The sequence below is a fragment of the Lagenorhynchus albirostris genome, chromosome 3 (genome assembly GCF_949774975.1).
Source record: "Lagenorhynchus albirostris chromosome 3, mLagAlb1.1, whole genome shotgun sequence".
Lineage (NCBI taxonomy): Eukaryota > Metazoa > Chordata > Mammalia > Artiodactyla > Delphinidae > Lagenorhynchus > Lagenorhynchus albirostris.
Window position 1 is genome coordinate 142,956,335 of NC_083097.1, and position 16,487 is coordinate 142,972,821.

The 16,487-nt window shown below is 36.7% G+C and overlaps 1 protein-coding gene across 1 annotated transcript in view; it reads left to right on the forward strand.

Annotated features, from left to right (window-relative positions):
* TENM2 (teneurin transmembrane protein 2) overlaps positions 1-16,487 on the forward strand; it is a 1,157,329-nt gene that overhangs the window by 227,952 nt on the left and 912,890 nt on the right. Inside the window, 1 exon segment of the mRNA XM_060144169.1 lies at positions 9,105-9,380. Within this exon segment, the coding sequence (XP_060000152.1) occupies positions 9,105-9,380 (276 nt within the window).

A 16,487-nucleotide genomic window follows, 5' to 3' on the forward strand; every position in this document is an offset into this window, starting at 1 on the left:
TCAATTCTTGGTAAGACAATCAAATGGCAAATTAGTACCATGTAGAAAAATTAAACGCATGGTTAGTAATTTTGTTTAATTGACATATATAAAATCTTGATTTCAGTAATTAGAGAACATGTGTTCTTCTCAAATACACATGAAATACTTATAAAAATTTAGCAGGCTATGAAGCAAATGTAAAAATTGTTCAAAAGTTTAGTAACATAAACATGATGCTCTCTAGCCAAATACAATTAAATTAGAGATCTAAACCAGAAATGTATACAAAATATCCCAATACATTTGGAAATTTAATAAATAGGTTAATCAGGAACATGAAAATATTTAGATCTAAACAACAGTGAGAATGCTGTGAATCAAAACCTCTGAGATGCTGTGAAAGTGGTCTGTAGAGAGAAATATATAGCCTAAAATGCATACAATAAAAAGGAAAAACGGCCGAATACTATGACGTAAGAAATCAAATTTTAAAGATATGGAAAAGATCAATAGAGTATACTCAAAGAAGGAAAGAGAAAAGGGATAATTTGTATACGTAAGTATAAATAAACTAGAAAATATGTAGAGATAGTAGATAGAATCAGAAAAGCAAAAATTTGTTTTTTTGAAAGACAAAAACCATTATTCAATCACTGCTAAAACCAATCCAGTTAAAATAAAGCACAAAGAAATGATGTCAGGAATGAAAAAAAAAAAAAGACAGCATCCTATTGATACAAACCTAGCAGAAATTTGAAGGGACTTAAAAATATTTGGATAACTTGGTGCCAATCCATTTGAAGACATAGATGAAATGGGCACTTTCCTAGAAAAATGTATTGTTCCAAAATTTTCAAAATCAACTCAAGAAAAAGAAAAGAGCTAATAATTCTGTAATTTTTTTTTTAAAAAGCAAAGTTTCTTCATTTGTAAGCTGATGATGATCATTATATTATGTACATTTGTTGTGTGATTACTATGTGGCAGGTAGTGTTCTAAGCACTTTTACCTGCCTTATCTAATTCAATGCTCACAAGAATCTTATGAAGGCAGTTGCTATTTTTACGTCTATTTTACAAATGAGTAAGTGGAGACTCATCAGAAGTAATTAATTCTGAGAATATATGGTCAACGAGTATTTTTAAAACAGACACTGGAACTCGCACTTTAACCCTAGGCCGTATACATAGTGACTATTTTACAGGGTTGCGGTCCTAATTAATTGGAAAACTGTATATAAAAGCATTTCGGACAGCGCCTGCCACATTCTGAAGTCCTCAGTAAAAGTAGGCTACTTACGTTCTCAAACTTAGAAGAGCTAGACCATTGGAGCTAACCCACTATTGTCCTTTGATTTCTTTATTTTTTCTAATTAATAAAAAAACTGGAGAAGCAGAGTCTCACAGGGTCAGATGACTGTATGCCTTTGTAATTCTCTTACATAGGATAACTGATTGGTATAGTTTTTAATACTGGAATGATTTTTAATCTTGTTGGAATTTTCATCAGCAGAAGAGAGTCTCCAGCTAGCTGGAGCATTTCCTTTCTATTTCTGAACTGGCAGTTGTTCAGCAGGATGCTTTGTTGTAGTCGCTTTTGGGTTTTCCAAGTTGGGCTTTGTTCAGGTTGGAATGTGTGAAAATGCCATATCAGAGGAGAATGCCACATTCACCTTTGGCTTTGAGGGGGTAAAGCTTACAGGAAAAACCTCAAATATTGGAAACTCTCCTCTCTTCACTAGCCTTTGGTGTTTCTTTGATTTGGAATGTGTTTATTAACATTGGAGTGATTCTAGTTACGAATTGGATAAGTTGTGACATGTCAGACAGAGATTCAGATAGAGACCAAAATAATTATTATACAAGTTTAGAAATACCAAAATATTGTGTTGTGTGCTCTACACAACAGAAAATTTCGATTCTTAAGGTGTATTTTTGAAATATAAATATTGGACCTAAATTTTATGAATAATAATGCATGTACATCTACTCTGTAGTTTTAAGCTACAGGATTTTTTGTGAACAGTTTTGTCAACATTTGGGAAACTATCTGAATGTGTAAAATCAGATGAACTTTAGAAGGGCATTAAGAGAGAGTTGATGTGAAGAATTTTAGAATACACAAGCATAAAATTTAGAATTCATAAGTAGTTCCTTCATTGGCTTTCAAAATTGTTACCATTACATGTACAAATATGTAGATTTTAAATTTTTATGAAAATAATATTTTAGATAATGTTGGTAACTGATTTCGACTGATTTTTTGGTGTAGCTTACACATATCTTTAATGGCTCAAAATTTAAAGTATTGACATTCAATGTAAGATAATAATTTGGTGATACATTTTGATGAATCAAACTGAAATGAAAGTTATGTTTTATCTCTTATAATTTCGATATTTTTCTTGATGGGTTTCTATTTTGCAAAAGCTTATAGCATCTGATTAAATTCACTTTCTTTGATAAAGAGAATTATAACATTATAATTTGTGTTTTTTTTCTTAAATATCTGCTAAAAAGTTTGGAGTGAGTATTCATTCCTGACTTTAACGTGTAGAGTCTAACATTTGCTTGAGAAAAGTGACCCGTGTTTATTTACAAGAGATTCTCTTTGTCTTAGGATAAATGATCCTAGAAAAAAGGCCACTTCCAAAAGGAATCAGTGTTTAGAAAGAAGCAATATTTCATATTAAATAGTAAGAATAATTTATTGTGACTTTATCTTGAGAAAATAAGATTGATTATCAAGAGTATATTTTATTTTATGTTTAATACAATTTATTATTCCAAATGTGCTATAATTATTCAAAAGGATAAAGAATAACAATTTGTGTGGGGCATGATATGCATTTTATGGCACAATTGTATGACTGTACACCATTACATCTTTCATTCCTAGTGGCGTTTTGCAGCATGATCACAGGGGGTCATATTTTGCAAAAAAAATATTTGATGGATTCATTAATTTTCCAAAGGGCCTCTCATTAACCTTTTATTTAAATAATTATCTTTCCTCATTCAAGTTGAGATTTTCCTGGTTCTTGGTATGATGAATGATTTTTGTATTGTATACTGGCTATTTGAAGTATTATGTTTTGAAAATCTGGATCTTACTTAAATCTTCTGTTTCAGCAGGCTTCCTCTGACACCAAGCCAGTGGGGAAAGTGGGACCCTGAGGCTTGACTGCCAGGTGGAGGTGAAAGTCCAGGCTCCTCACGTGACCCACTTTGACAAGGGCGGGAATTGGGGTGAAGTGGGGAGGGATGCCTCCTTGTTACTGGGCAGAGTTGGGTTTTCAGCCTCGCCACTGGGACCCTGCAGATACCAACCTGGTTGAGAGGGAGAGGGGCACCTCCTTAGAGTTCCTCATGAGTCCTCCAGTGGTGGTGAAACTAGATTTAACATTTATCCTCCTCTGACTTCAGCAGGGAGAGGGAGGGGTACTTCAGTACCACTGTGTGTAGATGGAAGTCTAGAATCCCCTCATGGACTCCAGTGACACCTTTGCAGGGAATCAGGGAAAGCTCTTTGCCACTGGGTGACAGTGAAAGTTCCACCTCACCACTCAGTCTTCTTTGATTCCACCCTGGTGTGTTTGTGGAGGTGGGGAAGGACCCCTCATAGAAGTAGGCTTTACTTTGGGTTTATTTTATCTGCTTCCATTGGTATTTCCAATTTGCAGATTTCTCCAGCACCACGTCTGGGATATATGAGGCAAAAAGAAAACCCAGAGAACTCAGCTACGTTTTTCCTCAGGTCCCAGGACCCTAATAGATCTGTCTTCTTCTCATCCTCTTTTAGACTCATTTTATGTAGTTTTTGCTTGTACTGTCCAGGGATTTTAGCAGTCTTTAGTGGGAAGTGTAGAGAGACGTGGGAAATTTTATCTTAATCTAGAACCAGAAGTCCATCATCTTTTGATCATGCCGACATTAATTTCTGTTTTCTGTTGTTAACAGCTTAATTCTGTTAAATCTTTGTTATCTTATGTCCTTGATTACAATCCTAGTGTTTTTTAGCATCACTTTTATTGACTTCATGGATATCTGCATCTTCACAAGTTTTATAATTTAATCTCAGATTGGCACCATATTACTTCCTGTTATCAGCAACTAATTGATGATATAGACATTAATACGGTGGTTGATATGAGAAGAGATACGAGTAGTAAGTGGGTGAGGATAGGTGGGGATTAATTTCGTAAGTGATCACTATTGACTAGTTTCATGTTATAGCAACTTCTGCTCTCCCGTGTGAAATTTCTTCTCTTAAACTCAGGGGACTCACATAGTAAACATTTAGATAATAAAAGTTTTCTGTATTGTACCCACCCCCATTACTACGGTTAACTTTTATCTTCCTGCCCTCATAGTAAAAATCTGTTCAAATGCTGACATTTTCAGTGCTATTTGTATTCGCTGGTATTACCATGACATGATAATTTTGACTTAGCGACATATGTGCTTTTCCTACTTAAAGGTTATTTCAAAATGCGAGAAGTTGGGAAAAACTTAGAAAATAAAGCCAAGATCACAGTGCACTGACACATCCTTCCTTAGGATTTTTTTCCCCAAATAAAATTAGCTGGTCAAAGGATGACTCCTGATACCTGTTGCAAAATTTTTCTCTAAAAAAGTTTTGGAAAGGATCCGGGTCATACACTGAGATTACGATTTAAAAAAAAAAAAAAAAAAAAAGACAACTTAAAGCAAAAGAGACTTATCCATGGAGTTATTTTTAAAGACTTGCGTTCTGCTATCCTGATCACCTAACAGTTTTTAGACATTGCTGTTCTCTCAGTGTCAATATTTAGACATTGATAACACCTTAAATTATAATAAAATTCCATGATATAAATATAATTGCTTTTGTGTAATCATTCATCTATCAAAATATTGACTCTGGCCTTGACAATGTAATATGGGGCCACATTAAGCAGTGTATTGGCAACAGCCATAAAACACTCACCGGAGATGGAAGGAGTTGGAGACATCGTCCACACCCGCTTTAATTAGTGATCTAGCGAGGTTGGAGGCAGATAGAGGGTGAATATGTGTTCCATGAATGCTGCAGTATTGTGCCTCTTTTTATCCTCTGCAAGATAGTAAAGAAGGAGTGAAATGTTGACTGCTTTCCACTAGAAACCTTAGCTTGGAGAATCACACAGTGACTAGTTTCTCTCTTCTATTCAAAGCTGCCATGGAGCTTAATAAAGACATAATTATACAAGATGAATTAGAGCCAAATCAGTCTTCCATCAATGAGCAAAGTAAGTGTAAAACAATAAGTTGACATAATATTAACATTCCCCTGTACTATTTACATGCTAAGCAAAGTGGTATAACATGAGGACTTCGTCTCAGCCAAAATACATGAAAAATGTTTGTCTGAAATAAATTCACATAGAGGAGTGCTTGGGAAACTGGGTATGGTAAGAGCAAATGGAAGGGGACGTGATAACTTCTCTGTGGAGTAAACTCCCAGTCCCTCGTGTCTACCACTAGGTGAACATCTGGTGGGCAAGCTGCGACAGGATGAAGGGTTGGAGCACCGGATGACCTTTCATGGCTCCCTGGCCCTTTTCTCTATAGTATTTATCACTGTATAGATTGTACTTTTTTATGTGATTCTTTGATTAATGCCCCTTTCCCGATTAGACTGTAAATGTCACAGACTGTATTTTTATACTTCTCACTGTTATATCTCCAAGGCCTAGCACAGCACTAGGAACAATAAATATTTGTTGAGTGATTTAATAAATGTTAGACCAGTCTTTCCTTTCTACTATGTCTATGGCTCTCCAGCTTCATATATTAAACCAGCAAATTTGGGAAAGACTTGGTCCAAAATCTGCCCCAGGTACTTAGAGTGAGGTTTCTCTTCTGTGAGTTTGTTGAGGACAATAAGGTACCAAACTAGGAATTGTGGGGAGCGGGTAACATTGGGGAAGTGTGGTCCTAGTGGAAGATGAAGCTGAGGAGTTTAGAAGGGAATATTTTTGAAGAAGGAAAGCCTGCCTTTCTACAAGTGTGAACTTATTTAACTTTTTCTGGTGAATTTGGTATAATACCTTCAATTTACAGTGTTTCTTGTTGGCAGCTTCACGTATGTAAGCTTGAAGTTGAAGCTCTTGAAGTACACTTTTTTCTTTTCTTACATTGTGGTTACTTGAAAAATGCATGCAAATTTTCACTGATTTATGAAGATTTCAAGTTTGTTTTAACAGAAAAGTATTTTTATTTCTTATCATCAAGTAAATGTCGTAACCAAAGAAGGGGCACCGCATTTATTCCACAGTTCCCCATGCCCTAGGCTCCCTGTCTATGACTTCTAATACCCAGATTGAAGAGCACGTGGGCTCCTCGGAAAGCTGAGGCTTCCTTTGCTCACAGGGCCATTTCTCTTTTCCTGAGGAGGTCTTTGAAGCTAGTCCCGGATAATGAGATGTGAGAAAACCATCAGGAAAGTTGCCTTAATACATAAACACTCCATTTCAAATGGAATCATAGAGCTCAAAATTCCCACATGTGGAATAAAAACATGTATGTTTTAGTTTGGGTTGTTTTCCTTTATTGGAGGAAAAGGAAGCAATATCCCTCATGACCCTCCAGAATGAATGTGAGCTCTGAAGACAAGATGGGAGAATGCTCATATGAAATGACTTTTTCCAATGACTGAAGAATGAGAAAAGCAACAATGGAGAGAAAAGTATTATAAAATCAGATATATATGAACTCAATAACTTTAGTTTTATAGACTACTGAAACTGAAATATACATTTTAGTGTACAATTAGAAGACAATACCTAATTGCCAAGGACGCAAACTGGAACAGAATACATTGGGTAGAGAATTTCAGACAGCATCATGAAACTGTGCCCAGGGAATAAACACTTAGAACTGCACTGAGTGGTGGTGGAAACACCCCTCTTCCCTGGACAGGTAGTAGGAAATGACCTCGCCCCCCACAGAAATGTTTGCTTGGGTTGGCTCTCCAATGAACAGGTTTCACTCTCCAGAAATAATTGTGTCAAGTATTGGATTTGATCCCATTTACACAGTGAAATAAGCTGTGGAAGTTCAGTGTGCAGTAGAGAAGGGAAAGGAAAGCCTCAGAATAAAAACACTTGTGCCTATCACAAATTAATATTATACTAGGTTAATATAAACAGTTATTTGGGTCTTTTTAAAAATAAAATCTGAGAAATGATATCATGAATGTAGATGATCATAGTGTTAATTATATCATGAGTTTGGAGACATGAGTGGCTCTAATGTAATCAGTAGAGAGAGAGTGAGTAAGCCCATGGCTTTGGTGTTATTTAGAAGACTTTCTTCACTTATAGCATAAAAGTGCATTTCTTCATTACATTTATTTCATTGCCCATAAATTGGGTAAGAATTAAAAAATCAGATTTACATGTCAGTAAATACAGTGGACCACATGAGTCCATCTAATATGCAGTGAGACCATAAAATGTCTTTTTAAGAAGCTGAATGTTAAAGCACACAGATAGATAAAGCATTCACTGTGCAAAAATGTTGCCCAATTGGTTTTTGATTGAGACCATTTGACGTTGCAGAGAGAGTGTAGGCTTGGGGTCTGCAGATGTAGAGGTGATTCGTGGATCTGCCACTTGCCCAGGTGTGACCTTGGAGACAGTATTTAGCTTCCCTGTAAAGTGGTTAACACCTAAACTGCTGTGCTTTTATGAGATTGAAATGAGATAAAACCTATTAGAGTACCTGGCCCCATGCCCAACACATGGTGGCGTAGACGTGTTCAATAAATGCCTATTCTCTTCTGCTTCCCTTCAAACCACAGGCCCACCCCTGCACTCCCCACATGTACACACATTCACTGTCCTTGATAAAACCCACTTGTGGTTTTAAATTATATTAGCAAAAAGAAATTGATACCATTTAAAAACAATATCATATGATATCACTTATATGTGGAATCTAATTAAAAATGATATAAATGAACTTATTTACAAAACAGACTCACATATCTCGAAATCAAACTTATGGTTACCAAGGGGGAAACGTGGGGGGAAGTGATAAATTAGGAGATTGGGATTAATATATACACACTACTATATATAAAATGGATAACTAATAAGGACCTGTTGTATAGCACAGGGAACTCTATACTCAATACTCTGTAATGACCTATATGGGAAAAGAATCTGAAAAAGAATGGAGATATGTATATATAAAACATATTCACTTGGCTGTACACCTAAAACTAATACAACATTGTAAGTCAACTATACTCCAATAACAATTAATTAAAAAACAAAATAAAAGTGGACTAACTCCATCTCTAGGATGCTCATTTAATTAACACCTTACCTATACTCACTTAAAAAAAAAAAAGAACAAACTTGGGTGTATGTATCATCACATATAAAACACACAGTGATTCTGAGAGGAATTTAAGAGATTAATACCCAGATTTTACAGAAGAGAAAACTGGGGCTCAAGTTGTTAAGAGAGACTTGCCACAATGAGGCTTACCAGTGGAAAGCTAGGACTGGTCCCCAGGTCTCCTGGCCACCACTCCCATTTATTGGAGGATTAAGCTTCTTTGACATGAAGACTGCTCAAGGATCAGATCCAGGTTTTACTACAGTCTAGATGTGTGACCTTGGGTAAGTCACTTAAATTCTCTGTTCCTCAGTTTCCTTATTGACAGAATGATTCCAGTAATGTTATCATCATCATAAAGTCGTGAAAATTTTAAATGTAAATTAAAAGTTGCAGAATAAAAGATGCCTGGAGCAAAGCACGTGCTTGGTATATATTAGCTCCTCTTATAAATCCAGTGTTTTTATCAGCTACATGGTGCTACCTAGACAACAGTAAATACTTAAAAATTTTTCAAATAAAATCTGAGCATTATGTTCTAGGATTAAAATTAATCTTAGACGTTTACTTTTTTGTTGCTCTTGTTCTCAAATATACCCCAGTATCCTAAATACTCTTGCTTAGCTGTATACTACAGCAAATCAGGTATATTTTTTGAACAGGAAAATGTCTGTCTGCTTTTTGTAAGAATAAATTTGAAGTTTGAAAGCTTTTCACAAATTTTAATCGGTCTCTTTGTTGCTGTCACCCTAGGAACTAACTTCACCCTTGCAGAGCTGGGGATCTGTGAGCCCTCCCCGCACCGAAGCGGCTACTGTTCCGACATGGGGATCCTTCACCAGGGCTACTCTCTGAGCACAGGGTCTGACGCCGACTCCGATACAGAGGGAGGGATGTCTCCAGAACATGCCATCCGATTGTGGGGGAGAGGGATAAAATCCAGGCGCAGTTCCGGCCTGTCCAGTCGTGAAAACTCGGCCCTTACCTTGACTGATTCTGACAACGAAAATAAGTCAGATGATGAGAACGGTAGGCCTGCTTCTTAAATATTTTTTAATGTTCTGGGTACTGCACAATGTGGGGCTTGGGATGTTTTTGTGTTTTAATAAAGAGGCATATAAAAACCATTCATTTTCTTTTAAATCGACCTTGTCTACCCACGCTGAGCTGGGGGAAAATAAACCAGCAAACCTCAAACACACAAAAAATGAGGAGAGAATTTTAAAATCACATTTTGATGATAGCACACTCTTCAGGCATCGTCAGTTGGTCTTATTAGCAAGTAAATTGCATTGCAAAAGAAGCAACTTGATAAACTATGACCTATACCTAGAAAATGTCCTCTCTCCACAAGTTTCTAGGTCTTTGTATTGATTTCCTCTTCCCAGTAAATGGCAACCTGGGTTATTTTTTTTCATGAAGAACTCTTAAGAATCCTACCTTATCTTAGACTTTCATTTCCAGGCGGCAATGCCTCATATCCGTATTGGAGATCAAACTTGGAACAGATGCTCTGGAGTTTAATAATGACAAATAGGAAGAGACTTGTCTTCAAAAAAGTATTCTCGTCTATGTTTATTTTTCTCCTTGGTACCTATGTAGGTTCACGGCTTCCCACACCTTCTGTCACAAATCACTGTTGCTTTATCCATCAGCTTTGTGGATGTGTTTTAATGAAATTTTGAAAATTGAATGCTTCCGATCATTAAGCAGTAAATATAGGGAAGCCTAAGCAAGTCATTAAAGAGAGAAGGTGCTTATTTGTGGCTTTCTTAGCAACTCAGAACCGTGTTGAGTCCAAAACATTTTTTAAAAGATAAATTGCATTAGGTATGGTGGATTTATTGAGAAAACATCAGATGCTATGTGGTTTGTTATGAATATATTGTGTGTTTGCTAAAAGAATTACCGTTAGAATGTTTACAAATAGATCAGTTAAGGAGGTTTCCATAAATAGTATAAACCTCTACTAGAGCAGCTCTAAGTATTTTCTTGCCTTTAAAAAATAAAAGAAAGAAATTGGCAGGCAGGCAGGCAGCTTGTTGTAAATACAAAAGCATAGCTAAATATCGTTTATTCTCCAAACCGTGTTGAAAACACATCATTTCCTGGGTAAGTCGCATATATTCTAAAAGATGTCACTGTGTTGCATTTAAATTTATGTTTAATTGTGAAATAATTTATTCTACAGTGAGGACAAGGGGATGTGTCTTCCTTATGTCTCAGTTCAGGTAGCTAATCAAGGTGTCCTCTCAAGGAAAAATCTGCACTTGACTCCTTTTGAATTTTAACAGAATTCTGACACTTGGTACATTCAGCACTCTAAAGGTGCTTATTTGTTGGGAAATTACTTTCAGAAGTTTTCATAAAGGCATACATTGAATCCATTTACTGATGTACTTTTTCCACTTCAGTGTGTGTCAGGTACTATTTAAATGCAGGCACTTTGATTGCCTAATAAATAAAATCATTTGTAATCCAAGAACTTACGGCATATCTTAAACAAGCTGTTTTAGCAAATGTTCCATGGTTGGAATTCTCGCTGGTCTCATGGGCACCATCTATAAAGAATTATTTATACATATTCCTAGAATTCACACCCTTTCTTTTTTAAGCCGTATACATCTTAAAAACTCAATGAATAAGGGGAGGATTCCAGAGAAGAAAAGGGAGCAAAAAGGCTTGCCTTGAATTTACCTACAACTGTTAGGGTTGAGGGGATTTTACAGGTAAAGATGTAAACCAACGGTAGTTGCTTTTTTCCAATATCATTTGAAACATATTCAAACAGTTTTCACCTTGCGGCACTCTGTATAAATCCCTGTGTACTGATAGGAAATAAACCCTTAGATACAGTGTGGCGATTTTTCCCTGTAATGCTAGTTCTAATACAATCAGAATTGCATAAAGAACTTAGATAATGTACTTAGAACCAGGAAGCCATTCTTTTGTTCCTGAATCTGGCCGAGCATGAAGGGGGGATTCTGAAGCCAGAGTTCAAGCTTAGGTGATAGATGGTTATTTAAAAATGTACAGATAGAATGTGTTTCCTTTTCTCTTTTTTAATTTTTTCAATATTTCACAGATTCCAAAGATGTATATGACGCATGCTCTGTTCTCCTTGGGGGCCAGAAATAAAAACAAGAAATTGTACACGTCACATCATAAACTCCTCAACCAAATAAAAAGTGAGGTGTGGGCTACTCTGCAGCCTGAGGTGTTAACTTCAGTCAACTTCTTGCCCTTTCCTTTGATAAATTCTATTTAGCTCCCCCCCAAAAATCAATGCGTTTTCACCTCACTGGTTTTATGAAGTTTGGGAATGTATTATCTTATAGATTGACAGTTGCCCCACTGGTTCCACACCACAGCATGGACACTTACAAAGCCATCATTAATTTCTCACACTCGTACTCCGCCATGGCTTCCTCTGTAATAAACGCTCTGTCCTTCAGAACCAAATCAATAACCTTTTAGATATGCTTCTCTTGAAGAGGAAGTAACGAGAATCTATACTCTGAGAAAGAAGGCCTCCAATTCCATTTTAGATTTTAAGGATATGTGGCCATGGAATGAATCTTTTCTTTGGACCCCATGTATTTTTATTTCATTTTTATGGTGGGATCTTGGGGTACAGAGATTTTCACAGTGCTTATTTTAAATTGCCTTAAAAAATTCCTAGTGTGGTTTTGCTAAGCATAGGTAGCAAGTCAAGACATATCTCAAAAATCAACTTGGCTTTCTATAACCTAAAATATGGATCCAACCTTCAAACTCATGTAATAAAAATCCCTAACTGTCAACAGTTCTTCGTACATGCTGCTGTGACAAAAATGACCTACTAGTAACTAGGAACTTGAAAGTCCCATCACGCCAAACACACAGGTGAATTTGTCCTTCTCCCTTTTATTTTTTTTTTTTTCCAAGTGTAGATTCTTCAAGGTTATCACCACGCACAGCTCTGCATCTTACACATACTCCATGGCCACCAAATTAATATTGTGCTCCCTTGGATTGCTTTAAATAGATAAAACTCTCGTGTTCAGGTTATTTTATCAGGTTATTTAACTCTATCTTTAAGCTAACGATGACTTAGCTAGAAATGGCAGTGAGAGTTGGAAACAGCGAGGCCAAGCTTTTGCAGCTGTGAAATTTAACTGCATCTATAGAAAGGGCTTTCCCGGTGACTCTAAATTAGCATCATTCCTTTTTTGGGTAGTAAATGTCCCACTTAAAATATGCCCTCTTCAAGGCCCTTTTTATCACCTGCGTTATGGAGAAAAAGGGGCAGCCACTAATACACAAGCATAACTAATTGCCTTCTTCAAAATGCGAAATAGCACATGCTGTAAAAAATCTGGTCTGCACACTCTTGACCCCCTTAGGCAGTTTCTTTACCTTGGGGACTTAAAAATATCCTTGAGATTTATTTTTTTTTTAGCATAATTCTAGTTTCAGTTATTTTATTGGAAATCCAGAAAGAAAGAAAAAAGGAAAAGACAAAGAAAATAAGATTGGCTCTGGGATAGGAAGCCAGAAATTACAGAAAACAAAATCTGACCTTGGATGAAGCTTTAAGAAAAGTATCCTTCCTTTGCCCTGTTTGTTTCCACCCAAAGTAAATAAGGACAGCGTTCATTTTCATCTGTTGTCAACTGGGAAATTTATAATTCTCCTAATGTACATTGAGGATGAAAATAGAAATGTTGGGTTAATTCCATTATATTACACCAAATGCATTTATAAAGCAGGCTGGCTCTCGGCACCTAATGGATTTGTGTGAAGTGTGTTTGGGGAACCCAGGTGCTGTTAGATTGTGAGTCCTCTTGGAAGAGGTCTGTAGTGTTCTTCTCTCCTCAAGAGAACTTGAGTGCACCCAGGTATTCGTCACAGGTTAATGGAGACATGGGGCATGAACTCAGATGGGAGACAGGCGTTCCCTTAGTACCAGGACACTGTCTGTAGATCGTTACCTCCAACTACATGGCCTTCATTTGTCCTAGGAGGTGAGTTTCATAAGTCTTCTTTCTTTCTCTTCAAAAAGCAGCTCCTCGGTAGATTTTACATTAGAGTATCCTGTAAGCAAACACACCCAGGACCTGCCAGTGGGTTTCTATTTCTGTCCCACTCTATTCCTCTTACATATTCTTAAATTTATTTTGTGTTTTATAATCTGCTCTACTCCTTTCTCCCCGCCCCCAAGCCACATGTAAAAATTACAGAGAGTGCCCGGAACAAATATAAAATCTTACTGACAGCACCAGGCAGTGATAGCCAAGAGCTCATAATTTTGCTCTTCACAAAAGCAAAAATGTTCAGAGTAGGAATAGTTAAAGAGATAAGTACAAAATCATAGGGTAATAGTTGTACTTTTGATGTTGATATGTGGATGATTTCTTTTTCAGCCAGATTTTATGGGAAAAAACTTCCATGGTAGCTAAAGAAAATGTTGCCTCAATCCCTTAAAAATAAAACAAAAATCACACTTTAATCCCTTTTGGATGACCGTTACTTCAAATTGCGTTTCTAAACTTTATCTTTTTTTTTATACTTGCAAATTTGAAAGAGTAGCACTTATAAAGAAGAATGTGAAATGAGTTATCACGGAGAGAAAAAAAGTGAAGGACGTGAGCACCAAATGTCGCAGGTTCTTAGTCTTGTCTCTTCCTAAATGCAAGGATGATTTGATTTTAATAACTCTGGTCCAGTTCCCTGCACCTCCACATACTAGCGGCTCTAGGGGCACCTTATCTTACAAAAAGTTATTCAGGGGAGTCCTAAATATATGATTATCACAGTGTTAAAATACAGCTGATAATAATATAGAAACAGAAACAAAATTTAGGAATATCGCATTGTCACATGGCGTGATACAGAAGCAAGAAGCAAACTGATTGGTATTTTGCAAATGCATCTAAATGGGACCTCAGAGATTCAGGTTTTTGGCATATTAAGCAGTGCTTGCGTAACTTTAAAGTAGAAAAGAGTACTTGAAGGAGTGTAAGAGTATGTGCCTGATTTCCAGGACTGCATGTTCCAGATTATAAACTTTAGTGGCATGGTTTTTCGTTATTTATATATTTCTTTCTTTCCTTTGGTGGTTTCTTTCATGTTTGTTAATGCTCAGAGGGGCTATCAAGCAATGGCTGCATTCAATAAATACAATAAAAAAAAATGAAGCATTAAACCTTACTTTTGGCAAGGGCAGGCTGATTATTACACATGTAATCTCCAGGCCTTCGGGGAGACATTGGGCTTGGTGGATAATCATTTGCTTTTTAAGCTGCTGAGTTTCTGATGTCTGTACTTTCACTTCAGTCAAGAGCAAAGGCAGTAACCGGCTGAGACGCACCATGTTCGTGTCAGTTCACGATTGGAAGCCTCTTAACTCAGAAGAAAACTCTTAACTTTTTTGCTTATTGCTCGGTCACTTTTTAGTTTAGTTGTTGTTTGTCAAGGATCAAATTAAATTTAAAGATGGGGGAGAGATGTAATCAAGTATTAAATAAAATGAGTTAAAGCTAAGGAAGTTGATAGTATATATTTTCCACACACAACTGAATCAGGATGAATTGCTCAGAACCTAAAATCAAATCAGACAGGATTTGAGAAGTGCATATGAAAAGTAATGAGACATTTCAATTACCCATTCTGAAACTGGGATGTGTGAGGGGAAGGGGAAAATTTCAAGTGATACATTTGTAAATAGAACAGAAATTGCAGTTATGTACCTATTACGTCTATATGCTTATACACAAAGGAAAAAAGGTTACTGGTGATGTAATGTTCAGTATTATTCGGTACTAGCTGAAGGAACTGCCTAGAAGATTGTCCTTTCACGGTTTCCCTAAACTCAGTTTGAGGAATGTTAAAGCAGTAGAAGGTAGAGGTAAGTGAGTCACGGAATAGTCATCAGCTATAGAGGTGATGAACTATGTATAGTCCACGAGCGAATCTAGCCCGTGAGTTATTTCGTTTGGTCAGTGCAGTGTTTAACACATTGTACATTACTAATCAACATTTTAAGAAGGGGAGATTTCATATTAGAAATTTTCATTTTTGGCTTCTCTTGCAATGCACAAGACTCATTAACATTTGTCCAGGTTTCCCTCTGGACAAACAGGCATGGAAGCAGTAACCATAGCAGCTCTAGACAAGCCCATTTCATCTGGTTCACCTGAGCTCCCTCCACGCTACTCCTATCAGTTAAGGTCTGCCTTAGCCTTTGTAGCACTTGAATGACCAAACTTGACCTATGTACAAACTTTAGGGAAATCAGAGTTCATAAAAATGTAGAAAGAAAGCTAGAAACCAGCTGTTGTAGCTTAAATTAACATGTGTTTAGCATAGTGATGTTACTTCTTTTCTGTAAGTTTGGCTTATCTGTAAAATGGATTTACTTTTGCTCTACCAAATTTCTAAAACAGTTTAAAGGGGTTCCAATAAAATTAAATCAAATGAAAATCAATTTAGCATGGAAATTAATAAAGTAACTGTATGTGTGGGCCGGGGGAGGCTAACTGGGTGATACGCCATCCCCATCTTCTGAAGTAGATGCCCTGACGTATTGAACAGTTAAGGTCAGAACCTTTCATTTTAACACATATGTTTAAGTTATTTTAATGTAAAAGTATCTAGATGGACTTTTAGGAAATAGATGGAGGGAGAACGTACTTTAAAACTTTAGCTACTTCACATATATACACTGCGAAACGTAAAATAGATGGCTAGTGGGAAGCAGCCGCATAGCACAGGGAGATCAGCTTGGTGCTTTGTGACCACCTAGCTGGGTGGGATAGGGAGGGTGGGAGGGAGGGAGACACGAGGGGGAAGAGATATGGGAACATATGTGTGTGTGTGACTGATTCACTTTGTTATGAAGCAGAAACTAGCACACCATTGTAAAGCAGTTATACTCCAATAAAGATGTAAAAAAAAAAACGAAAAAACTTTAGCTACTTCAGCTGATTAAGGAAAACTCTGAGGCTTTTCAGGAGGAAGCCATTCAAAGAGGAGGAAAATGACTTCGTACTATGTTCAGCTTGGTCAGGCAAGAGGTTTATGGAGTCTGTTATAATGAAGTGAAAAACAATAAAGTAAAGACTAGAAGAGGAAAATGCAGTGATATATGAAGAC